Source organism: Ixodes scapularis, unplaced genomic scaffold, assembly GCF_016920785.2.
Source record: "Ixodes scapularis isolate PalLabHiFi unplaced genomic scaffold, ASM1692078v2 PGA_scaffold8__174_contigs__length_109621045, whole genome shotgun sequence".
In the NCBI taxonomy this organism is placed as follows: Eukaryota; Metazoa; Arthropoda; class Arachnida; order Ixodida; family Ixodidae; genus Ixodes; species Ixodes scapularis.
This window is the reverse complement of record NW_024609883.1, coordinates 97,098,776-97,123,663: the sequence shown is the minus strand read 5'-3', so window position 1 is coordinate 97,123,663 and position 24,888 is coordinate 97,098,776. Positions and strand designations below refer to the sequence as shown.

The following is a 24,888-nucleotide window of genomic DNA, read 5'->3' as shown; positions in this document are numbered from 1 at the left end:
GATGGCTAAGGGAGGAATCAAGGGCAGCGCCGATTGGTTCTTTCAGTTAATTCAGTACAAAAAATTAATTAGGTTATTAACTTCTTCAGTGATAAGAATTGATTTCTTCTAAGTGCAACTGTTCATAAAATAAAAAACCCATTGCATACAAAAAAAAAAAAAAATTCTCCAAACTTAGACATGCTTGTATCAAGGTCTGGCCACAGTGTCCACAAAGTCGAACCGGTCGAATCTGGCGAAAAGTTCGAAAGTTCGTCGAACCCCGAAAGTTCGACCTAAAAATCCGGTTCGACAAAAGTTCGCGACACCCCTACTGAGTTCGGTGACATCCGTGTGTGATGATGTTACGTAGAGAAGGCTGCTGAATGTCTTTGATTATTCTAGGTGGTGTAGTCTAAAGTGAGGTGACGCTGTCCTTGGCTTCGGCGTCGCTGGTGAGGAGTGCGTCCTGGGCCATGTTTCGGAACACAGAGTCGGGGTTTGCGAGGAGGTCAGCCACAGGTCCGAACTCCAAGACACGGCCGTCGCCCATCACGAGGATCCTGAAGGAGAACCGTACGCGACGTTAAAGGCTGATTCACACATTTTCGTTTTGGCTGTCACCGACTGCGTTGCAGCAGATTGTGACTGCTCACGACGAGAAAAGTACGCTAGCGCTGTCTGTCGGGAACCCGTGGAATATTCCATACCAGCGAGGACATCAGACGTTTCACGTGCTCACTGTCCCTGAGCACATTTAATTTTTTTTTAAAAATATATAATCGTATTGAGAGCTTCGTGATTTGCAGATATATTTATGTTGTTCGCCGTGATTGGCTGTCTCCGTGTTCCGCCAAAACGAGAGCTCATGGGCGTTTTTTTTTTTTAAAGTGTATATTCCGGACAACAATAGCGACACGTCTAAGCCTTCTTTTGCGCTACTCTTGTAGACGGAAAGCCTTGAGGCTACGCAATGCTTGATGCTTATCGTGAAATGTTAACTCTGTGGATCGGGCTGACCGGCTGTTCCTGGAATGCGTCTCCGACTTGTGTGTCTACAGCGTCAAAAGGAGTGGTCCCTCGACTTCCGCCTGTTGACGTTATGAAAGTGTCGTACCGTCGATGATCCTGACTCTGTCACAGCAGCGGTTGTGTATGCGGCAGACGCCTCTTCTGCTGCAGGTCGCTTTCCAGTGTGGCAGCTCACGGAAGCTTCTGCAGCTGGAAGTTGGGACGCCGCGACGACAGCGACACTCGCGTCTGCTCGTGCTTTTTGCAGGAACTTCTACGACCAACCGCCAGGATCGCGACATCCGACAGCACGACACCCCGGTGTTTGTGACGTCATTTGTTGCCACTTTGGGAACACTTTCGATGCAAGGGCAGGATAGGACGCTCAATGGGGCCCTGCACGATGCATGGAGCTGCGGTGCAGCCGACTCACTTGTCGTAGTCGAGCACGGTGTGGATGCGGTGCGCGATGGTGATGAGAGTGCAGTGGGCGAAGGCGGTGCGCAGCGTGACCTGGATCAGTCTGTCCGTGTCGCCGTCCATCTGGGACGTGGCCTCATCCAGCAAGAGCAGCCGCGGTCTCCGCAGGAGGGCGCGGGTGAGGCAGGCCAGCTGGCGCTGCCCTACACTGCGTCGGGAATTACGTGGTCCGGTCAGATGTGACTTTCCGTACTACCGTAATAGGGAGTTTTGGTAGATTGTTTCCGCCGTCCTGCAACGCTCTCCGCAACCCGTTACGAGACCCAGAAGTCTGCAGACACGCTTAGAGGCAAGCATGTCTTGTAGAGGGTTGTCCTCAGTGAAGGGAAAGAAACAGTCCACAAAAAATATATGATGGCTGACTCCTAACAGCGCAATGATTAAGGAAATGATGGCTCAGATGCACACGTGACAAGGCAGAAGGCAACCTTTGCGACGCTTTCGCGTGCTCACTCGGCAGCGAACAATTGAGCGCGTTTGTCAGCACGCAATAGTGCTAACGCTAACGTAACCGAGTGGCGCAAAAAAGTTTGATTTCTCTAAATATACGATAGTTTCGTTTCCCTTAAAGACTACAAGACAGGCGAACGCAGTATACTGAAAGTTGGGCTTGTGTCCTTCAACAATCAAGTGCGCGCGTTTTCAAGAAAAGAGGCTCGTTGCCTCTGAGAATAAAACTCGAGCTAATTGATCTACTACTGCGTGAATGCGTATTTGTGTACAGATCTATCTTAGGAGACAGGGTATACCTGTGTGCATGAGTGATCATGCATGTGGCTCCGCTTGGTAGCAGTAAAAATAACATAAAGGGGGGGGGGGGGGGTATAGTGCGCTAATCGCGAAATTTGGAATAGGCATATTTGGAACCATGCAGGCTCACAACGTTAAGAGAGCCATCCTGTTACCTCAGGTTCGAACCGCCGTCTCCGGTGTCGAGAAGCAGTTTCTCGGGATTCCTCTCGACGACCTCCTTGAGGTACGATTGCTCCAGAGCGGCCCAGATTTCCTCGTCCGTGTGAGAGCCAGTAGGGTCGAGGTTCTCACGCAGTGTTCCCCGTACGAGGATTGGATCCTGCGCGTGGAAAGGCGCCAAGTCTTTTACGAGGCGGGACACCTTCGACAGGATGCCCTAGCAATTTAGCTAGTTTCAGAATGGCGTAAGCAAGAACCTTGCGCACAAGAACGACACATTCACTAGACGTAATTGGTTTCAGTGATGGCAGCCGCACAAAGACGACGAGCACCGTGACGGTGCACTTTTGGAGCAGTTTGATTGGTTCCGTCGGATCGAAGTGTCGGTTGTGCTAGGACTTAAAGTGAAGGGAAGTATAAAAGGCGGCAATTTACTGTGTTGGTCTGTTTGCACTCCGCTCGAAAATGTATAGGAAAGGAGGAGGAGGAAAAGCGCTTTTATAAAGAAAGGAGAAGAGTGGGAAGGATGTGGAGGTTAGGGGAAAGGTTGGGAGAAAAATCGGTAAGTTAACATGGAGTGTCGGCGAAATACGATTCTATCTTTGCTGACCCGTTCACTTTGTTGAAAAAATAACATAAATTAAACGGGCTAAATGCTGTTGAAAAAAAGGGGGGGGGGGGATGGGAGCAGTAAATAAATGTTGGTCTATTATTGTGCAATCTGGATATTTCCTAACCTCAGCGTGCACTGAAAACAGAGTCAGTGATTTCGATTTTTTTTCCCGTAATTAAGATAAGGGGTGCGTTTTCTTCATAATCCTTGATTTGTTTAAAAAATTGCCAAACACATCAGCAAACATCCCTAAAGTATTAGGCCAAAATAACTTTTTTTTTTTTTTTTTGCAAAGTTATTGAATTTGCAAGTTTGATCCACAACGTGTTTTTAAGGGGAAAGTCTATACTGGCCGCAATGAAAAAGTGACGCCACCGAAAGGCAGAGGTTCACTCTTTGGACTGTAGACTTCGTTCCCAACCGATTACAAGCAGGTTCATGATGTCAAACGAATGCTTCGGAAGCTCACTCCAGCACCCGAGCAGCAGCACGAAACAAATGCTCAGCATGCATAGTTCATTTTCAGACTGCCCACTCGACCTGCAAGCCTGTCTTCTCCCGACATGACGGCGCTTTTGGGTACCGGGATATATATTTCAATGTTGGTTTTATCATCATTTCCACTTGCCGATTTCGCAATAACTATTCTGCATTTCTTGATACTAGATAGCATACACCAGGAAGGGAAAGGCTGGTGTTTCCAAATATATAATTAATAGCAATAGCTAAAAAAGGAAGAAGATAATTGCTGGAGTTAAGAAACACCGGGTGTGCCTTATTATCTTCGCGCTTTCTCGATTCGGGGGTGGGGTTTCTTATCATCTAATGCAGCCGGCTCATTGGACGGGGAGCGATAACAAGATACTGGGATATTCGGCGTGCCATTAATACTTCGTCTCATCCTACGATGGACTAAAAGCCAAAGTCACGGGCCGCCAGGTCCAATCACGTTCCACGCTAAACTATGACACTGCATCATATTCATAGCTTCGACACTCTAAAGATCCCGTATTTCGTGGCTTTCTTTGAAAGGTAAAATTTTTGAGTCACTCAGTGCTTTTAGATTCAAACCATTATCTCATTAGCGATCCGAGACGCGGGCACCAATACATGCATCGAAGCGAAATACCACGCAACTTCTAAGTGGCTCGTGATTGGATCTGGCGGTCTGTGGCTTCTGCCTTTAGTCCATCGTAGGGTGAGACGAAGGATAGCGTTTCCGAAACTGTCAACTGGTGACTATATGGTATAATATTCGGGCAGCGGGAAGACTGGCCTGAGGGATGACCGTGACGACCGAGCGCAGGGTCTGCAACGGAACGCCGGCGATGTCCACGCCGTCGATTCGGATGCAGCCCCGAGAGCTCTTCAAGACCCGGAGTAGCGCCAGGACGAGCGAAGACTTGCCGGCGCCGGTCCTGCCCACCACGCCCACCTGCGTCCACGGTTCGCAAACAGTTTAGAGCACGCGGGTGACGCTCAACAAAGACCAAACAATTACGGACCGCCGTCGCTTCTCTGCCACACACCACGAAATGATCGGTGAACATGAATCCGTAAAGCGGCACTTACTGCTCACACGTCGTAGTACAAGTGAGACTAGTGTGTTCGTTGCAGGCATGATGGCGGAATTCTCGGAAAACACGCCTCAAAAGTGTACAGCCTACGAATATGTCAGCAGAAAATGTTTGTATATAACCATATGTGACCGTTATGCAAAAAAAGAAACACGCCTCGTACAATGTCTTGCAGACTGTCTTTTTAATGGTCCACACGTTTCTCAATCAAAGGCAAGCAAGTTGAAAATCAGGCTTTACTGACAATATCTCACAGTCCGGTTCTTTATTAAAGAGGCTCTGTGTTAGTAGGCTGTGACCAGACTTTTTTTGAATGCATGAGGCACAATTGGTCCTTGTTGCATTGTTGCGCTTGGAATTTCGCAAATATAAATGGACTTTCACCTGAAATGGAGCGCTCAAGCACTGCTGGTGACCGGTGGCCGCCGAAGAAAACGTGTCTGGCCCGGGAATCGATATTGGCCACCTTCTCAAGACTACAAGTGGGAAGCTCTATCAACTGAGCCGACTAGGAGCTAACTGTCCGTAGGACAAACGGATGTGAAGAGCTGCCAGAAGTCTTGATCGTTACCGCAAAGGTGAGACCCAATGTTTAATGATGAGGTTGTTCCGCTTCGAAATGACATCGTCACTGTGGACTACTTTCCAAGTAGAGTGCGGCTTGCCATGTCTGGGCGTTGATCGTTTATGTTGAGCTAAAGAGACTTACACAGATATATTTAAAAAAACGATTAAGTGTGGAGAGCATGCTTTCAGAGAAAGTTTTCGAGTTCAACGCACTGCCACCTATAGACCAACACGCGGCTGTGACGACACGCCTCTGCGATGGCGCCGTTGTCGCCATGGCGCGTGCGCAGAAGCTCCACCTCACGCGAATCTGGTTTATGCGCTCGCGCAGTGCCCAAACCTGCTGTGGGCAAATGCCGGCTTGTTTGTAAACAGTGTGTCGGTCTATAGCAACCAAACGATATAAGTCAAGTGACAACACCCGAAAAAGGCGGAACTCCGGAACACATTAGTTTTACATTCTGCTCGGCAGGATAATGTTAGGGCCTTGATTGAACAGAGGTGAGAACTTGAGATTTTGTGACGGAGAGCCAATATATGATTCGCCTTCCCTTTCCACGAGGGATTTCTGTTTTTCTGACGTAACTTGTGGCATATACGGCATAAGTTACTATATGGAACATCAGTAGCTTCACATAGATTCCCCAAATAAGCTCGTTTTGAAGTTCCAACATTTCATTCATCTTGCTAACGATGGCCGATGGCGTCCCCTCCAATCACATGAATGGCGAAGCCCAGAAGAACTTTGGGGAAATGTTGAGTGTCGATATGTAGTCGCTCTTACTCTTTCCGTGGGCCATACGGTGAAGGAGACGTCCTTGAGCACGTCCGGCAGGATTCCAGGCTTGTAGGACGCTGCGTAGCAGTCGAACTCCACTTGGCCTCCGGAAGGCCACACTCGTCCCTCCGCGGCCAACGCAGTCATGGACTGCCTCTTGGCTTCGGGTTCGACATCGCTCTGCGGACGCAGAAGTCTCCGTAAGCGGGTGTACCGCAGCTCTGACCATTTGGAAGTAGCCGACATTAAGGTCCCAGCGATGGAATCGATTGCCGCCTATAACTGATCGACGCCTTTTGGTCGATACGTGATCAGTTAATTAAATGATCGATCAAAAGAATTCCCGGTTTCTTTCCGTGTTGTGCGAGTGAACTGCGGCTACGTCAAAGCAGCTGCACACTCTGTTTGATACAGTCTGCTGTACACAGACTTCACAAAATAATTGCACGCCGCGCAATCATTTTTCCGATGCATCTGGGGTATACATTTTCCCGCTAAACATCGCGTGATTTCACGTGACAAAATGGCGTCATGTGACACCGAGGCATTTCTTGACACTATGACTTCACGCGACATCGTGGCGTCAAATGACATCATGACGTCGCGTACTGCGACGACCGTATACGTGAAACACTGTGGAATCCGCTGAGAACCGCGCCTATAGACGCTTTGCAGCAGTTGTGCATGGGCGCCGCCATTACCGACCTCCATTTTTTTGTTTCCTCTTACTCCCTTCACTTCATTTCATCAGTACCACAAAAGGCCAGGTTATTGCCGCCTTAGATTTTATGGTGTCCTTCTCTCCAGCACTGGCCTTTATGGAGGGTCGTCAACACCCGCCTCAGTGACTCGGCATCTCGGTAAGACAAGAGAAGGTCAGCAATGGCGGCTATAATCTGGCGCGTGTGTAAAGCGTCTATAACCGGCTGTCGCCGTACAACTCCACAAACTTCTGAAGGCGAGGCTTGAGCCAGCGTTGTATGTAGCGCCCCCCGGTGCTTACCTCACCAGGAAGCTGGGTGTACTCGAGGCAGCGCTCGAAACTGACAACAGTTTGAAGACTCGTGAACAGCATGTTGCAGAGGGCAACCAGGGTCTGTGGGACCTGCGTATAAAAAAATTAAGCAATTGTGTTGTGTGTTTAGGCAGCGGGTAGTTAGTCAGCTCCAGTGGGCGTCTTATGCCTCTGCTGTAGATGAAAAAGTTAACCAGTGCAGTACGACTACTAGTCATGAAGCCTTTAACGCGCATCACGCAGCGGGGATACGCGTGCCGGTACGATGCTCATCGGAACTGCCAGGGATGAGCATTGAACCCATGCAGGAGTCCATGGGTTCGGCAGCGCGACCGTTCGCTCGTACTCCGAGCTATTGTAGGTTAACGCGCTCGGCCAACGAATTTCTTTTTAAATCGCCAGTGTTTGACGGAAACCTACAACGGTGAAGTAACACATACATAGGAAAAGAAAGTACATCGGTTACCCTAAGCCGAACATTCGGTCAGAACGTCGGCGAGATTCCTGGCTGCGGTAATTGACCAGACTTAACGCGGGTCCCTGCCGAACGTTAAAATATAGCACCTTTGTCCAATCTGCCTCCGCAAGGTGATGGTGAAATCCAGCACTATACGACGTTCTGCCCAGGTGGTGTTCAACTCCCAGTTCAATGGGTACCAAACTGCCCATTCCACGACATCGAGCTCGACAAGCTTTGCTGTTGGCCGGTAAATATTACGCAGACAAAGCTTGTAGATGCCGATCGATGCGAACACGAAGAAAGGGAAAGAGACACACCTGTTTGTCTCTTTTGGCGTTTAGAATTTTCCTGGACAAACTACCTGTTTGTTTCTGTTGTTCAGCATATTTGAAGCACGGCTACCTCAACATAAGTATGCTTAAAACTTGTCTGCAGGCAAAGTTTGGATGACCAATGTGACAAGACCGTCGTACAATGAAGAGACACGACCCAGACAGTGTCTACAGACTGTCTTCTCTACAATGTAGTGCGACCGCGGCGTTATACGGACCAGAGGAGGGTCTCACCGAGGAAGCCGCGCTGAGTGCGAGTGCCATGGTGCTCGGGTCCAGCGATGCGGCGTCTGGGGCGAGCAGGATGACCAGTAGCACCGTGCACAATATGACGAAGAACCCGGAAAATGACGTCACCAACCGAACGAGACGGTAGCAGACGGCGAAACACGCGAAGGAACGCATGGTGTCGTCCACCAGGCGGCAGAAGTGGCGACAGAAGCGCTCGAGGACGCCGTAGCCGCGGATGCTGCTCAGGGAGTCCATGGTCTCGGTCACGTGGGACAGGGCTCGGGACAGGTGGTAACTCTCGCGGAAGCGTGCCACGAGCGAGGCCTTCAGCGCCAATCTCTGCGGGAAGAAGGACGCGTGCTTGGGTATACGAACTGCACAGTCACGCAGTGACGTGCATCGTCAGGGCGCTCGTTGTCTCCGACTGCACCAACCGCGGTTTAGTTGGGGACGCAAATGCACAAAGACGATGAGCGCCGTGACAACTTACCACAGTAAAGGCCATCAGCACAACAGAGACAGCGCCGCTGATCAGCACGACGGGAGCCTGCGTTCCAACGACCGCCAGCTTGGAGATTGCGAGGAGGCTGTTCTGGACGGAGAGTTTGCCCGCCAGGTACATCCGGCTGTCTATGCTGTCGAGGTCCACCGCGAACCTGTTGAGGATACGGCCCCGGGGCACCGAGTCGAAGAAGGACACCGGGCTGCGGAGCACGTGACTGGCCATGCGTCTGTGCATCAACTGCGAAAGCCGCCGGACGCCCAGGGCCAACAGGAGGCTGCCCAGGGTTCTCGAGAACACTGGAGAGTCAGGGAGGTCGAATATTGACGGCGACTTCTATCGCCCAAGTCCTACAATGCATGCACTACAGTACTTCAGGAGCAATTGTGTGCATTTGTTTGGGTCATTTAACGATCGGGGAGTGAGGAACCTATATTTTTTGCCAATTTCCTCGCTAAAATTAGCAGCGAAACCGTCTTGGTACAAAAGTCGCGTGACGTCACGTCACGTCACGTGACATAAATTTTCACGCTAAATAGTTTTTGCGCAAACTTCGATAGAATTTCCGCAGTCCATATATTTTACAGCGGCAGCTGTTTTTAAATCAAATCAAATCAGTTTATTTTTTCACCTTGTACAAAGATGAAGGAGCTGTGGAAAAAACCTACAGCATTGCAGCTTGACGAGTCCACAGACCCTTACTATTGGCAGCTAAGCAGCATCGTGCTAAAGTATTCATAGTAGATAAAAACAAAAACAAAAAAAAAAGGCGGGAAGAAAAGTAATCTTCACAACACATTGCAATAACACATTCACGAAAAAAAAATAATTGCGATCATAAATGTTTTGGGGCGCACACATTTAAACAAAAAAATCGCAAAAATCATACTCTCTCGGTTTCATACATTCTACGGAGTTCACTGTATTTACAGGTAAATAAATCAAAACGCACAAGATGATATCTATTTAATAAAGACGGTAGTATGTAACTTAGGCAATCTTTTCCATAGTTCGAACGAGGTGTACGCACTACCCAATTTTCTCTATGTCTTGTTGAGTAACTAGTTATGTTCTTTATTTGAAGATGAGCCAAATCACGTAAGTTAGTAATATTGTTTCGTGTTTCTAATTTATACCTCAAACTTAATCGATATCTATAGAAGTTGAATGCACTAATCACATGGAAGCGGTAGAACAAGTTAGTACTTGGCGCTCCATAAGGCTCATTGTAAATATGCCGAAGACATTTTTTCTGTAATATATGAATAAGTTGAAGGTTTGAAAATGTTGTTGTTCCCCATACCAATTGACAATAGTTTAGATGAGAGTAAAAGAGCGAATTATAAACGAGTAACTTAATTTTTGTGGAAAGAAGGTATTCAATACGACCTATAATGTCTGTGATCTGAGCTATCTTAGTTACTATATGGTTTATGTGGCTATCCCACGACATAGAGGAAGAAAATACGACACAAAGGCACTTAAAATGTTGAACAATTTCTATAGAACGCGAATTTAGGATGATATCATTATGTACTGGAACTGGCTTGTTTTTTTGTTTTTTTTTTGTCTAAATATGACTGCTTTAGTTTTTACTTCATTTATTTGCATAGAATTAGAAACTGACCACTTTTCTATTGCATTCATTGTAAAATTACATTTGTCTACAAGTTTGTGGATGTCATTACCAGAAAAGAAAATACTTGTGTCATCCGCGTATATAATGAATGTGGCTGTAGGGTTGATGTTAACAATGTCATTAAGATAAATGTTAAAGAGTAGCGGTCCCAATATACTACCCTGAGGCACGCCACAAAGGACGGGTTGAACTTTGGAGCACACATTATTTATTTGAACGACCTGCTTTCGATGAGATAAGTACGACTTCAAAAGCAACAATACCTGTCCACAATACCATAGCATGAGAGCTTTTTTAACAATGCATTATGATTTACCAAATCGAAAGCTTTCTAATAATCCACAAATATACCAACAACAATAGCTTTGCTTTCAAACTGTGTAAGTATGTATTCTTTTTGTTCAAATAGTGCTATTTCAGTAGATTTGTTTTTACGGAAGCCAAATTGGTATGGGGTTAACAAGTTACATTTATCGATAAAGTTTGAAAGTCTTGAACGTAAAATTTTTTCAAATACTTTTGAAAAAAAACAGGCAGAATAGAGACTGGCCTATAATTAGCCAGATTATTTATCTCCCCCTTTTTGTAAAGAACTGTTACTCTTGCAACTTGCATTCTTTCCGGAAAAGCAGCAGCCACTATACATTGATTAAATATCTTAGCAAGAATCGGTGCAAGGATGTGAACTACGTGCTTCACGGGCTTTATTTGTAAGCCGTCGATATCGCAGCTATTACTGTTTTTTTTATGTTTTTGATTACTGTTATCACCTCTTCCTCGGTAACAGGATGCAAAAACATAGATCTGTCATTTTGTACATTTACATAATCACAACATGTGCCAGGCGAGTCATCGCCGACAGCCATACTTGTAAAGAAATGATTAAATGCGTCAGCTAATTCTCTTCCGGATAATTCTTTCCCACTGACTTGCAGTTTGGAAGAGGGACATGTGAGGAACCGCGATGCAGGACTGTATTTAATCTAGACCACATCACGTCACGCCTACAGTTCTTGTCGTTTATAAATGAGGAGTGATATTCCGTTCGCGCACATCGTAGTTTCTTTGTTATTTTGTTTCGGTACTGCTTGAAAATGATCAAATCATCGGTGCTGCGAGTATTCAAAAATTTCTTATACAGGTTATCTCTTATTTGCATTTCCTTCCGTAATTCTGGCGTGATCCACGGCTTACGAATTTTTCCAGTTAGCCTACGCACTTTTACAGGGACGTGAGTACAATATAAAATGTTTAAAACTGCTCAAAAAGGTATTATAAATCTCGTTTGGCTCTTTTAAATTGCTTATATAGCTCCAATTTGCATGCAAGATTGCATCCCAGAACGCATTAAGTGCCGTCTCTGTAATTGATTGGTAAAGTATTTCGGATGATTTGTTTACTGCTGGCCCATTTTTTTCAACGTAAAGAAACACAGGAAGATGGTCACTAATGAGACACGATATAGCTCCCGCTTCATAATTTGATCGCACACAGTTTGTAATGAACAGATCAAGGACGGATAGACAATCCGCTGTGACCATTGTTGGTACGTTAATCACAATAACGAAACCATTTGATAATATAAGTGTGTCAAAATCTCTGGCTGACGGGCTATTATTAGCCATATCTATATTAAAATCCCCTCCTGCAAATAAAAGTTTTCCAGCTTCGGCCACAAATGCAAGAAATTGATCGTAGAATTAAAAAAAGTTTAAAACATCTCCGTTTGGTGGTCGATAGCAAACAGAAAAGACTGTCTGTCCCGAACACAGCGAAAGCACTTCATAATCAGGAGTGATTGCACTGTGACCATCAAGCAACGTGCACTCACTACTATTATAAAGTAGCAACGCAACCCCGCCATCTCGGCTGCTGGTTCTGTTTAAATAATAGGTTCTATAGTTCGGCAATCTAAAAACATCAAAGTCACTTGTGCTCCAAGTCTGGGTTAGCATAATAACGGAAAATTGAAACGAAAATTCAGCAAAAAACTCTTCTAAACACAAAAATTTTTTTCTTACCGACCTAGTGTTTAAATGTATACATTTCAATGAAAGGGGTGAAAATCGAGGTACAAGCCCATTCACATCATTCGGCAAATGCCTCCTTTGTGCTCCCTTTCCCACGAAATCCCCGTGCCGTCCGTACGCAAAAGCCCACTTGATCGCGACGCGCTCTCCGTCTCTCCACATCGCCGTTGCCCCTCGTACAACATCACCATCTATGACAAAACGCGCTCTGGCTCACTCTCTCCTCCCCCCTCCTCTCTTTTCTCTCCTCACCTCTGCTCACACGGGGGCAGCTCTGAAACTGCCGCAGCCTCCACCTCTGCTATACGTGATTGTGGAAGGTTCTCCGGCGCAGCCCCGGGCGGTGCCTATTCAATTCTATTCCCCCTCCTCCCCCCCCCCCCCCCCCCAACACACACACACACGCACCAGATATGGTACACCATACAGGATTCACTGTTCGTTCAGAGAGCACGAATAACAAGCGCACCGCGCTGAGAAGAATAAACAGAAAGCCGCAGCGGCAGAAGAACAGTGTAGGGCACTGCAGGACCCCGACCATCACGCACGAGAGGCAACGCGTAAACGCGAAGGTTGTCAAAACCCTCACGTCATCGACTAAAAGCATGTCTTTTAACAACGCATCAGCTGCCGCTGACAATAGACCGATTTCACTCTGCTTTCCACGCACGCCTGACGCCGCCATAACTGTATGTTCACACAAGGCAAGCGACTGTTCACGAGAGACCTCGTGCGACCTCGTGCTCAGACCCCCGTCATTTCTTGATCACGTGCTCAGAGCACATGACCAAGCAATGGCGGAAAGGCGATGGCGTGATCTCTTGAAAAAGGGTTTATTATTTCGTGAAATCTGTTCGTTGTACCTCATCATTCGCACCGTTCTATCCGCAAGCGTTAGCTGGGTTCAAAGCTCTGCCACGAAGCGGCAGTTATACACCGCTAACAACATCATACGAAAGACAATCTTGAGACACTGCCTGAGGCATGTTTCTCTATTTGCACTACGGTTCTTTCACGTTGGGCATGGAAAAGACTGTCTGCAGACAGGTTCAAAGCATATGAATGCACGAAGCAAATGACTGTAGATGGTTGTCATCATGTTTCCAGTGAGCACCATATGTTTTTCGTGTAATGTACAAGCACTGTGACTGCAGGTTTAAGCGCGAGTTGGAACACTTGTGCAGGCATACCGTCCACCAGGCAGATGGCAACGAGCGGCCAAACCCAGACTTGACTGTCTGGACTTCCGCCCGTGTCACTGCTGGAAGCGTTTGTCCAGTCCTTGATCCACAGGAGCTGCCAGGCGACGGCCACGGTGCTGGCCACGAAGGCCACCAGCCCAACGCCGAACCAGGATCCAGACATCTTCATTAAAGCGCACGTCAGCTGCCAGCCACTCTGTCGTGCAGGGGAAACGGGAGTTCGCGTCAGGCAGCCGTTCGGTAAGGGATTTGAAGTTCAAACAAAAGTTGTCACAACGATAGTCAGGTGATAAATGGTCGCCCCCCACCCCCCCCCCTCTTTTCCCAAGTAATAGAAGCAAAAAAAAAAAAAAAATAAAAGCAATCACCTTTACCCCACGAATAACGTTTTAAATATGGAGGATGCCGACTGATAGGTAAATTTAACCATCAGCTACCGAACAGTCGAAGATATTTCTGTCATCGGTGGCCAGGAATGAAACGACCAGTCTGTGGCTAGCCCCTTTCTGGGCACTATTTTTGTCATCGGTGGCCAGCAATGAACCGAACAGTCAGTGGCCAGCCTCTTACCGGGTACTTTTTTGTCGTCGGTGGCCAGCTGCCTGCCGGTGGCCAAGCTGGCCAGCCAGGTACCAGGCTAATAACGGACATTGGCCGATGGCTGGCCAAAGTTTTGCGCTGCCTGGGGTTACTTGGTCTCGTGGCCACGTCACCCGACGTCAGGAGGTCACGTGACCATGAAACTCAGAGTGGCACCAACTACGTGACCATGCGACCGGAGTGGCGCAAACTATATGATCGTCTTACCTTTGTGTTATCATGTTCATAAAAAAGTTTTTGTGACTCTTTAAGCTCAGAGGACAGCCCATATCTGCACCTAAAAAGAAGGCTATTTTTTCACCTCATTTACGAACAGACAGCTTTGTTAAGGACTTTTAGAACTTTACGTGTATAAGGTGACCAAGCGTTGCCCAACCACCGGGCAAATTTAACGAGAAAATTAATCCATAAATGAGTCTCGAGGCGCCTTGGCACTTCAAAAACTGTTTAAATTGATTTAGCCATAATCGTAACTGACGTTAATTCCGCAATTTCAAGACGACCCGTCTGACCATTCATTAAAAGGTTAATAAACATATTTTTGTTAATTATCCGACTTATTGTCACGAATAACCCCTATATTATGCACCCCTGGCCAAATAAGTAACTTGCACCGACAGCCTTAAGGTAGCCTTCACGGCCTTCAAAACTTAATTAGAACTGTTAAAAAAAAAGAAAAAAAAAGAGGAACAGCTTGCATGTTTTGAACACAGGGAAGACTTTAGAAGAATGTGCAAGCGCTCGTTCTAAAATGTTGCTAATAAAACAACATTGTTGATTAGTTTACTTTCAGTGAGAGCACAAAACAGGAGGGAAAGATTGCTTGTACTCGTTCATGAAGCTTCATAAAACCCGCGCATTTCTTTAAAAACCAGAAGAGCTCTGTTGCTCTTACGGTCGAAACTGATTTAATACGTTGGTCTATAAAAATAATTGACCAGGTGCAGCCCAGGCTTCTTGCATTTTAAACTTGGATGGGACTACGTTATAGCCACGGAGTACATTACAGGTGTCTCCACTGCAAGAAATGAGTTATTATTTTTGAATTTGTTAGAAAGTCAAAGTTTTGATCAACTCATTGCTTCGGTTTGCGCCGAGACGTTTACGACTCATATAATATTGGTTGCTCGAATGTTTCGATTATTCTATGTCTGAAGTCCTGACAGTTGCGCCAAATTTACAAATACAACACCCGTGCTGTTTATTTTTTTTTTTTTATAGCGTACGATTCGTTCGCCACTGTACTCAGCGAGCAATAAACGCTGTGGTGCAATTTGTTATTTAAACAAACCTACTATTCTTACAATAATCAAAAGAGCACCTACCATCGTCGACTCTGCGACTTCATCTTCGATGACTCGCCCGTTGAGTTCGCCATCATTCGATTCTGCGCCACGACTCCTGGCGGTTACAAAGACCAAGTAGTGAAGATTATACGATGGCCAAGACTGCACGCTATGTGGCGCAAACAAAAACAACCTCAGATGCACAAAAAAATGCGTAATATCGAAACATATGGGCGCACTATGGGAGGAGCATACAACTTAGTTATTTTTCTTTCATTGTGGCAACCTTCCAGATAATGTATTCAGCATATCATCTATGCGAACAGTCAAGCAAATTAAAGAAATTGAGTGAAATGCACTAAACCCAATTTTTGTTTCCTTTTGTGCGCATAAAATCTTTTAATTATCTCCCGATTGGCGCGGCGAGCAAATGACACAGTCTGTCGTCTACTCGCTGCGACTAAAGACTATCCAGTGACTTTAGCTGTGACTATCGGGAGATGGCGCCACGCGTTACAAGCGTCCCTTAGCGTCGCTAACTCAGTCGTCGGCGAATCCGTACGCCGTTGTCCTTAGCATAGCCTCCTATATACTAAAAAAGCCTGGCAGATCGCCACAAAAAGCGGCCGCCGAAATGGAAAAGGTGGGGCGGCAGACAACGAATGAAAGGAAAGCCACGTGACTGGCGCCCCGCTGCGGCGAGACTCCGAAACACTTTTCTCCCGGGCGAACAAGTGTTTTTCGGGCCCTCGCCGCTGCAAAAGCTGCGCGCAGACGTCCAGGTTCCGCGAGAAATTCCTCTTTGATGCTCTGTGCTACCAGATACTCGCCCTCCAAACCTGCGACCAGGCACTCTATGGCTCCGCCGTCGAACTGCCAGGCTTTGTTAGTGTAGACAAGGCTATGTCCCTGGCTATACGCCTTTCACCGCTAAGCTGACAGGGCGGTTTAACCTACGTGCTGGTTTCAACATTTTCGAACGTCGGCATGGCACCATGTGATTACGCTCTTTACGCTTACTCTTGAGCGAAGAGCGAGGTTAGACAATAAAAAGCAAGCAATGAACTGGATCGACAAACACGCAGCTTCAATCGCCCTGTCAACTTTGCGGAGATAGTTTGTTGGTCTCATTTTACAGCAAAGCTGTTTATGGTTACGGTTCCGTGGATTTTTCATGTGCGTCCACAAAAACTCTACGCTCGCACCGCCGCACCCGCCGCATGCGCACACCTTCTTCGTATAAAAGATTCGAGGTAAATAACCAGAATAAAGCGTTGACGAACGCGCTTGCAGGATGCCATTTGTTTTAGGCTTTTGCTTTATATAGAACAGTTACTGCTGCAAACCCCGGCACGTGGGGCGCGTGGAAAACCATTCTTTGCATTCTCCTTGGTGCTTGGGTAATTTAGCAATATGCCTATTCAGTAGATTAGTTATCAATAGGCACCATTTTCAAGATCAGTAGACTCTCGGGTAGTCAGTAACGGTTTCTCAAAGATTTGACGTTGTGTGACCTACGTCGGCCATGTCTACGCTCGCACCGACCTCTCTTTGTCGTCGTTCCAAGCGCTCGCGTGCCTAGTTTCCTTTTTTTCCGCTCTCCCGGGGTGGCGGTCCCGTCGCGCGTGTCTAGTTTTCTCCGGCTCCTCGGGGCGGCGAAAGTCGTTCATGCGAAATAATGACCACCGATCAAGACAACAATAAGTGTGTGCGCGTACCTATCGTCACGATGACCACCGATCAAGATGATAAATGTCTTCGTGCCTTTGTTCAAAATTCTGTCACGTCTGTGCCGTGTGCTAAACAGCTTCGCTGGTCATCCGCCTTCAGAAAGTGGAATAGCTCATGATTTTGTTTTACAAGAAGGAAGCTATGCCCCGATTTTGATTAAACGGGCTCGGGGGGTCAACTTTCGGGGTTTATCGGTTTTGCTGAAAACACGAAAAGTCGGTAGCAAATGACCCTTCAACTCACACGACGTCCTTCTTTGACTCGGTTTCCGACGAACTGAAACCCTGACGAAGCGTCAGCGGAGTTGCGGGGTCCTCAAGGAGCTCGGTGAGGGTTTCGTAGATAGTGACCGTGTTGTTATGTACCAGGACGAGCTTGTCCATCTGGTGCAGGAACGAGCCCTGGTTGCAGGCCATGATTCGCGTCTGCAAGCATGCAAGTTTGCCAGCTCCTATCAGGCGACCAATTTCAAGAAGAGCTCTGCGCATGCGCGGGCTCCCACGCAGCGGCAAAAGCTGGAACTACGGTTGGCGTCGGGAAGGAGAGTTGCGCTACCTCATACCTGCCTCCCCCGCGACTCAGGTTCAAGAAAAGTTCTGTGCACGCGCAGGCCCTCCTCGCGCAACTGCCTCCTACAATTAGCATAATCGTCAACAACATCGTAGTTTGCATGCCTCAAATTATGTGCAGGTGTCTGCGTTCTTGTTATTGGTTATAGGGTTTTGTGTTTTCGGATAAATCGGACAAAATCCGAAAAAAAAAAAACTTGCCGGTAAATTTTACGTTAAATCGAATTTATCGTGAAAACTATGAATTTCGAGGTCACAACGACAGAATTAAGGGCAAGAAAGGCGGTGTTCTGCCAATAAACTTCGTAAGAGCACAGGGTCAGTGGTTTCGAGGCACTTCAGTTTCCTTCGAAATCTATAACTGCTAGGAGAAGGGGTTTGCCTTGTGGCACGTCAAAGGTCTTTCAGGAAAACGAGTCATGGTGCCCGGACTTTATTTACTTTAATTGTTTCTGAATTTTTAAAATATAAGAAGACAGCAAAATGAACTCCAATATTTCAAAGAATTGGGAATCTAACAAAAACAAACCGCGATAAATCCCAATTTTTCAGCGAAAAAAATAAATTCCGAAAAACACCCTCCGAATTTCACTAGAAATAAACTTCGAAAACACGAAATTCTATAGTTACGACACATATCTTGATTGTGAGGGTAGAGAGTAAGAGCACGAAAAAAGGAGAACGTAAAGCCTTTTAATTTATTAAGCATGCATTTGTAGTTACTAAAATGTCCTGGGTCAAAATAGTTGTAACAAACTATAGTATGTGACAGCTTCAGAAACCGAGGGTGTGGCTTATCGTATCCCTGCTTCGTGATTGGTTGTTCGGCGTTCTTATCGGCTAATGCCGCAATCTGATTGGTTGAGGGGCGACAATGAGATGCAGGGCACTCGACACCCCCTGCATTTTTTTTAACTGTCAGGACCATGTATCGTATACGTACACATTCTAAGAAATGTCTGTAAGTCTACTTTCCCGCACCACCACTCGGAGAGCCAATCAGCGCAACTTACGGAGGCAGCTCAACGAATGACGATGCCGAAACATATGTTTAGACCACAAAACGCAGTCTGAGTTGTGACATTAAGCAATGCCAAACGTCACGCTTGCATTGCTTAACGTCACAACTCAGACTGCGTTTTTTGGTCTAAACATATGTTTCGGCATCGTCATTCGCTGAGCTGCCTCCGTAAGTTGCGCTGATTGGCTCTCCGAGTGGTGTGCGTGAAAGTAGACGCACACACTTTTTTTAGAGTGCAAGACGTCGCTCAATGACCACCGATGCTTTTTCCACCGATGCTCAAATCTTGTTAAAGGTTCAAAAGACACGACAGTGCCCTATGCGTGGCGCAAGTTCGTCTGCTTCGTTTCTGGTGACGCCAGAACGCCGAGCTTCGATTGGCTATGATTGACGAATAGTGGGTAGACCTCAAGGCACCTGGCTTTGAGGTCTACCCACTATCCTTCACTCAGAACCAATCAGAGCTCGGAGTTCTGACGTCACTACAACCCCCTACAAGAGAAGCAGACGAACTTATCCTCCGCATTAGGTGGCACCAGGGGGCCTTAAAGGCGAACAGACGGACTCCTCACCCTGTTCCTGAGGATGCCGTTCTTGCCGAGGACTTCCTTGAAGACTTTTCTCGCGACGACCGGGTCGAGCGCGCTCAGGGGATCGTCCAGGAGATAGATGTCCGACCCACTGTACGCCGCCCGTGCCAGGCAGATGCGCTGCTTCTGGCCTCCACTCAGCGTTTCACCCTGTGTACGTTAGAGAGCTACAATATGAAATCTGCCTGGCTCTCCGATTCACTCATTTCTAATCTTTTTGTATGAAAGGGACCTCTCTGCAGAGGTGCATCCCACGTTTTTGCTCGACGTTCCGAAGGCCTCGAAGACAGCACAGTCTGTCTTCGAGGCCTTCGGGACGTCATCAAGAACTTAGATCTAGAGTCTGCCAGTCTGGGCAACTATCTAGACTTTTCCTTTCAAAACTTTTCCAATCTACTCCAACTTGTTTGTGTTTTGCTGGGTCGCGGTTCGAGTCAATTTAAGACACAGTTTGAAAATTAGTATTGAAGTATTCGCATTGGAAAGAAAGGGAACAACGTCTTCAACTTTCCTAGCGTCGTTCGTGTTCAAAGTGACCGCAGTCATATCCTTCTAAGGTCTAGACGCTTTCGGTGTTACGAGTTGATGAGGCAAATCAGACAGCGTCAAAAGCGCACGATCATGCTGCTCGTCATGTTTCTTCATGTGTTCTATTATCGCTGAACTTATAAACCGGAGAGGCATAGTGACTTGCGCTTTTCACGCTGCTCGGGTCCCAATCCCTCGTAGCGTCGGTAGCGTCTTGACTTAAGCTGAAACAAAGTATAAGCGTCTTGTTGCCCGTTAAGCACTTGGGTAAGCCAATCGCTCCAATCTACAGAGGGACCTTGGCGAAGGACAAGGCTCAAAGTGACCCTGAGCATGATGTTCTACCATGCGGAAAGAATGTCACAACGAAAACGGTCTCTTTTAGGCCTAAACATATGTTCAGTCTTGTCAATGGCCGAGCGTCCTCCGCAGACTGCAACTAGTGACTTCTCTAGGGACTCTGCCAGAAAGGTAGCTAGACGCTCCAGCTTTCTGAGAGTGAGGGCAGCACCCAGCCCTCGGTTATTTGTTCGTTACCCGTCGATGCACAAGAACTTACTTTCTCCCCGACCTCCGTGCGGTCCCCAGCGGGTAAAGAGTTGATGTCGTTCAGAAGTTGGCAGCCGCGAAGCACTCGGTCGTAGCTCCTCGCGTGCATTGGTTTTCCAAAGAGGATGTTGTCCCGCACGCTCATGTTGTGCACGTCGGCCAACTGGGGAACATAAGCCACGCGGCCCTGCGAGGAAATATTAGGAAGTTTTAGAATACCTCTGTGCTTGCGCAGAACCTCTGTGCTTGCGCTGAACCACTGCGCAAGCGCAGGGGTGTTCTTAAAGGCGTAGAGTGCCTGCTTTATAAACGCCTATTCACCTAGAATGATGAACGAAAAAAAGAAAATGTACAAAACTTTCGTGCCTACTAGGGCAACCCGATAAATAATGCCAGTGTATTCTCTCGTCGTAAGATACCACAATAGATTTTAAGGCACACGGTCGTAACCAGTCGCAAGCCTGTACCGGCCCTGATAGGTAACAAGAACACCTAAGCCACGTACCGTGCACGTGGCGACGCCTTCCAGGCAGTGCATGTCTCCCAGGATTCCGGACAGGAGGGAGGACTTTCCGGAGCCCACGAACCCGACCACGCCCACCAGGGATCCAGCCTCCACGTGCAGGCTCACTCTCCGGAGCCCCGCGCTGGCCTTGCCGTCGCCGTGTTTGCTCCAGGCAAAGGAGCACTTCTCCAGGATCACTTCTCCTGAACCGGAGTCGAACGAGCACCGTCATCCTAGATCTTTTCTTTTTAGTCAGCATTGTCCACTTTCCAAGACATCGCAAAAAGGTTTGAAAGAAATATCAAAATTCTAATTGATACCCAGACAATTACAGTCCTCTGGAAGGTTACGATCTCTTGCAAAGAAAAGCGGAAATTAATAATTTTGTAAATGTAATTAACCAAACATATTCAATGCAAAAAAAAAAAAAGAAAGAAAGAAAAGAGAGCTGTGCAATAAAATCTACAGGTGTCCAAAAGTTGAATTACTGCCTACTTATATTTTACGACTTTCATATAAAATATTATCAGGGAACATTGCAATCTTTCTTGTTCTCAGTTGAAATTCTCATTTGAGTGCATGCTCCGAGCCGTAAATGTTTAAGAAAGTTGGAAACAACCAGAATTTGTAGAGAGAGAGAGAGAAAAAAAAAGAGGCTTTAGCGTCAGGTTTTTTTTTAGCCCTGGGGATAATTTAAAGGTCATGGGGTTTAACATTGGCGACTTCTGATATGTCGACGGCACGTTGTGGCTAGGATAGATAGCTGTCACGGCAGGCGCGTTGGCCAGCTTTCTTGAGCAAAACACATTTCACGGCGTCATGTCAGGAAACCAAAGCTCTTATTGGCTGATAAAAAAAAAAATAGTGGGTAGACCTCGTGTCATCTAGCATTGGGGTCTACACACAATCCTTCCAATGAAAGCCAATGAGAATTCGGCGTTTTTCTGACGTCACAGCAACCCCTGTGCAAGAAGCAGACGACTTGCTCTCCGCATACAGTATAGATCAACAAGCAGCTCTGACGTCACGTCGCTGCGGTGGCGCTACTGTCGGCAAGGCCCATGAGCAGACGCTACACGTCACGTGATGTGGGTCTCTGCGTGAGCGAAGTACCGTAACATGGGCAAACGCGGGTCTGCTTTTAAACAGTGCTTATTTGGCCTATATTGAACAAAAAGAATGAAATACTTCTGTTACAGCGGAGCTGTTAAGGGCTATAGTTTCCCCAGGATCGTGTCCGTCCTTAAATGACCTGATGACACAGAACTCTGGACAGGTACTGCCGTCTATAAACGACAGGGGCAACCAGACAACCGGCTTGCCGGTTGTTGGGTGTCCGCCGTTGCTCATAGATGGCGGCTACCTTTCGAGCCTTTCCACTCTGGCTTGCCGACTTGCGGCCGGCCATTACTCCAGAGTGGAAAGGCTTACGGTTTTGATATGTGGCGTGCTCATGGAGCCCTACCTTGTTTCCGAGGTATCTTGTTATCCGTGTCCTTAGACGTGTCCTCCATCTCTTCTTCCGTGCAGAACGCGACGATGCGTTTCAACCCCAAGGAAACCTGACGGAAGGATCCCAAGTATGCATCAACGCCCTTCTCCTTTTTTCCCCTCCTCGATGCACAAACTATTGGTGGGTCCTTGCAGTGTACCGTAAGTTCGTGTAAGGTACAACTCGTGTCAAGGGCAGTACAATCAAGGCATAGCAAATGCCGTGCATGGGAAAAAATAAAATAAAAATGGGACAGTGCAATCTTTAAAAAAAAACAAAAAAACACCAAATATTCTGCACGTATCGACGCGCGACTTTGTTTTCGGTTAGAACGTCAACCACGCAAACTGCATGGCTTTGCTTCTCGCTGTGATCTCCTCCTTTTTTTGTTTTGTTTTCGGGAGGTTGGAGACTGAGTGCCAAAACAACACCGGAGGCCTTTCAACAAACGTCAGTGGAGCGTGCGAGTGCCTGTCCAGAATCACGTGATAGGCACGATCCAAGCCTGCATCCAAGGCAGTGTTGTACATAGACTTGGGAAGTAGTCCGTTACAAGTATAACGAATTACATGTAATTCGTTACTTTTTTAAGTAATTTTGTAATTCTCACGTTACTTTTTTGCGAAAGTAATTTGTAATGTAATTCTATTACAAAATTTTGGTAACAGACTACTTTAATTACTCGTCACTTTTTTTAAAAATATGAACATAATACATAAATTGTAGCAATATCAGTCTCAGGCCAACCGCTCGACCAAAGCACAAAAGCGAGCGCTCGCGCTCATGCATTTTTCAGTACTGCAGCAACGTGCGCGATCAAAAAGCGTCGCTGTGGTCGGCCTTCCACTATTGGCCAAATGCTGACTATGACGTCAGCAAAATATTTTTTTTTGACGGAAATAAGAGGAATGGAAGAACTTCAATTTTGGCGGTGTTGGCAGCGTTTGTTTTAGAGCGCAATGATTTCAATCTCCCACCATGCTCATTACAAACACAATCGAACTTGTTGTTCGCAAGGTAATGACGTCACGAGAGGGAACCACGGGAGGGCGCCACCGAAACACCTCGCCGCTAATAGGGAATATTCACTGGCGGCCATAGCTGGGTGCGCGGCAGCTGTGCGCGTGCTGACGGCGAGCTTTCACAGTTCTCCTACAACGTGCATTCCGCACAATCAAGGTTGCCGGTCTTGGTATCCAATTAATGTTAGCTCGTTCTGAGCATGCGCTCTAAACATCGCCGTCAAAAATACATAAGCTGACAGTGCGTGAAAGCACGAGAGCGCAGCTTTGAGACGCAGCACTTACGCTTGAAAGGCCCATCACAGAAAGGAGCTTTCGTATAATCGGTTCCTTACCTCCGAATCTTGTAGCGGAGCAGATAGATACTGCTACTGAGCATTCGCACAGCCAGCTTTATCTGTAGGATTTCAGGAATCTTTTCCATTCACCGCAAACGAGCGGAATGGCGGGTGTGGTCGCAGCTTTCGCTGCTTTGTCAGCTTACAGGGTGAACGAAGTGCATGCACTATACATTCGTTCTCTTAAATATAATATTTTGTTTTTACAAGGACTACCGTAATGGGGTGGTGTGAAAATGGGCAAGTAGTGTTGCAGATCATTTTTGTAAACATCAAACTTGTTTCAATTGTTTTTCTATTAAACGTACGGGAAGAGTAACGTGAAAGTAATTTGTAACGTAACGATTAAGTAATCCGTTACTTTTCAGTGTAATTAATTCGTAACGGTAATTCATTACATTTGAGGCTACATAATTTGTACTTGTAATCCATTACATTTTCCAAGTAACGGGCACTAGTCTGGTACGAAACAGCGTTCAAGTAAACGAAGTTCCAGGAAGGCGTTCCTTTTAGGAGGGACGAAGGAACAACGCCGTTCCATCTCGCATACGTGGAACTGTAACGGATATACGTTACGGTTTCGAGGAGATGGTAGGAGGAAAGACATCTCTTCTTTTTTTTTTTTTTTGGTCCATTTAGTCGAAATAGATAGTCGAAAACCACGAACTGGAACAAACGTGATCGTGGCAACACAAGACGTACTTCGACACGGATATTTTCTCTTGCTTGCTTTATTGTATGCACGGATTATCCGGATCAACATTTTATTAAAATACACGAATGAAACGCTTTTGCAATGGCACGTTCCAATTTTAGAATTGTGGCGTTTTGGTTTAAATCAGTGTGTCGAACCGGAACCGAACCGAACCGAAAACCGGAACCGAACCGGTATTTTTTCCGGAACTGAACCCGAACCCGAACCGTTATATTGTTATCGCGATGAACCCGAACCGGAACTGAACCGGAAAAAAATAACGGTTACCGGCTCATGTCAAAACGGTTCGGCCACGCGCTGTTGACAATGAATGTGCTATCAATGCCATTTGTTTTTTAAGTGCCGTCAACTGACACACACCTCGATTACATATTTTTCTTCTCCACTCAGTCTTAGGAATATAAACGCTGCATCCATGAATCTTGACAAATGCTGCATCCATGAATCTTGACATAGGAACCAGTATTGCGCTGGTCGCGGCTTGCACGGAAAAAAAAAAAGAATTAAAAAACTGTGCAAAAAAAAAAAAAAAAAAAAAATCGCGTCACGGGATTTCATTTTCCTACAATCTCGTAAATCCTAAATGCTGCTGTGTGCTCATTTCATAACACGTT

The 24,888-nt window shown here is 46.6% G+C and overlaps 1 protein-coding gene across 1 annotated transcript in view; it reads right to left on the bottom strand.

Annotated features, from left to right (window-relative positions):
- Window positions 1-319: 319 nt before the first annotated feature.
- Window positions 320-24,888, bottom strand: part of LOC121047612 (ATP-binding cassette sub-family C member 2) — a 44,497-nt gene continuing 19,928 nt past the window's right edge. The window contains exons 6-19 of the mRNA XM_040503000.2: window positions 22,173-22,269; window positions 20,708-20,910; window positions 20,213-20,389; window positions 19,108-19,275; window positions 17,189-17,370; window positions 13,317-13,534; window positions 8,446-8,756; window positions 7,959-8,294; window positions 6,921-7,022; window positions 5,924-6,097; window positions 4,272-4,430; window positions 2,376-2,542; window positions 1,424-1,618; window positions 320-542 (exon numbers count right to left, since the gene is read on the bottom strand). Of these exons, the coding sequence (XP_040358934.2) occupies window positions 395-542; window positions 1,424-1,618; window positions 2,376-2,542; window positions 4,272-4,430; window positions 5,924-6,097; window positions 6,921-7,022; window positions 7,959-8,294; window positions 8,446-8,756; window positions 13,317-13,534; window positions 17,189-17,370; window positions 19,108-19,275; window positions 20,213-20,389; window positions 20,708-20,910; window positions 22,173-22,269 (2,637 nt within the window). The 3' untranslated portion in view covers window positions 320-394. The remainder of the gene's footprint in view (window positions 543-1,423; window positions 1,619-2,375; window positions 2,543-4,271; window positions 4,431-5,923; window positions 6,098-6,920; window positions 7,023-7,958; window positions 8,295-8,445; window positions 8,757-13,316; window positions 13,535-17,188; window positions 17,371-19,107; window positions 19,276-20,212; window positions 20,390-20,707; window positions 20,911-22,172; window positions 22,270-24,888) is intronic.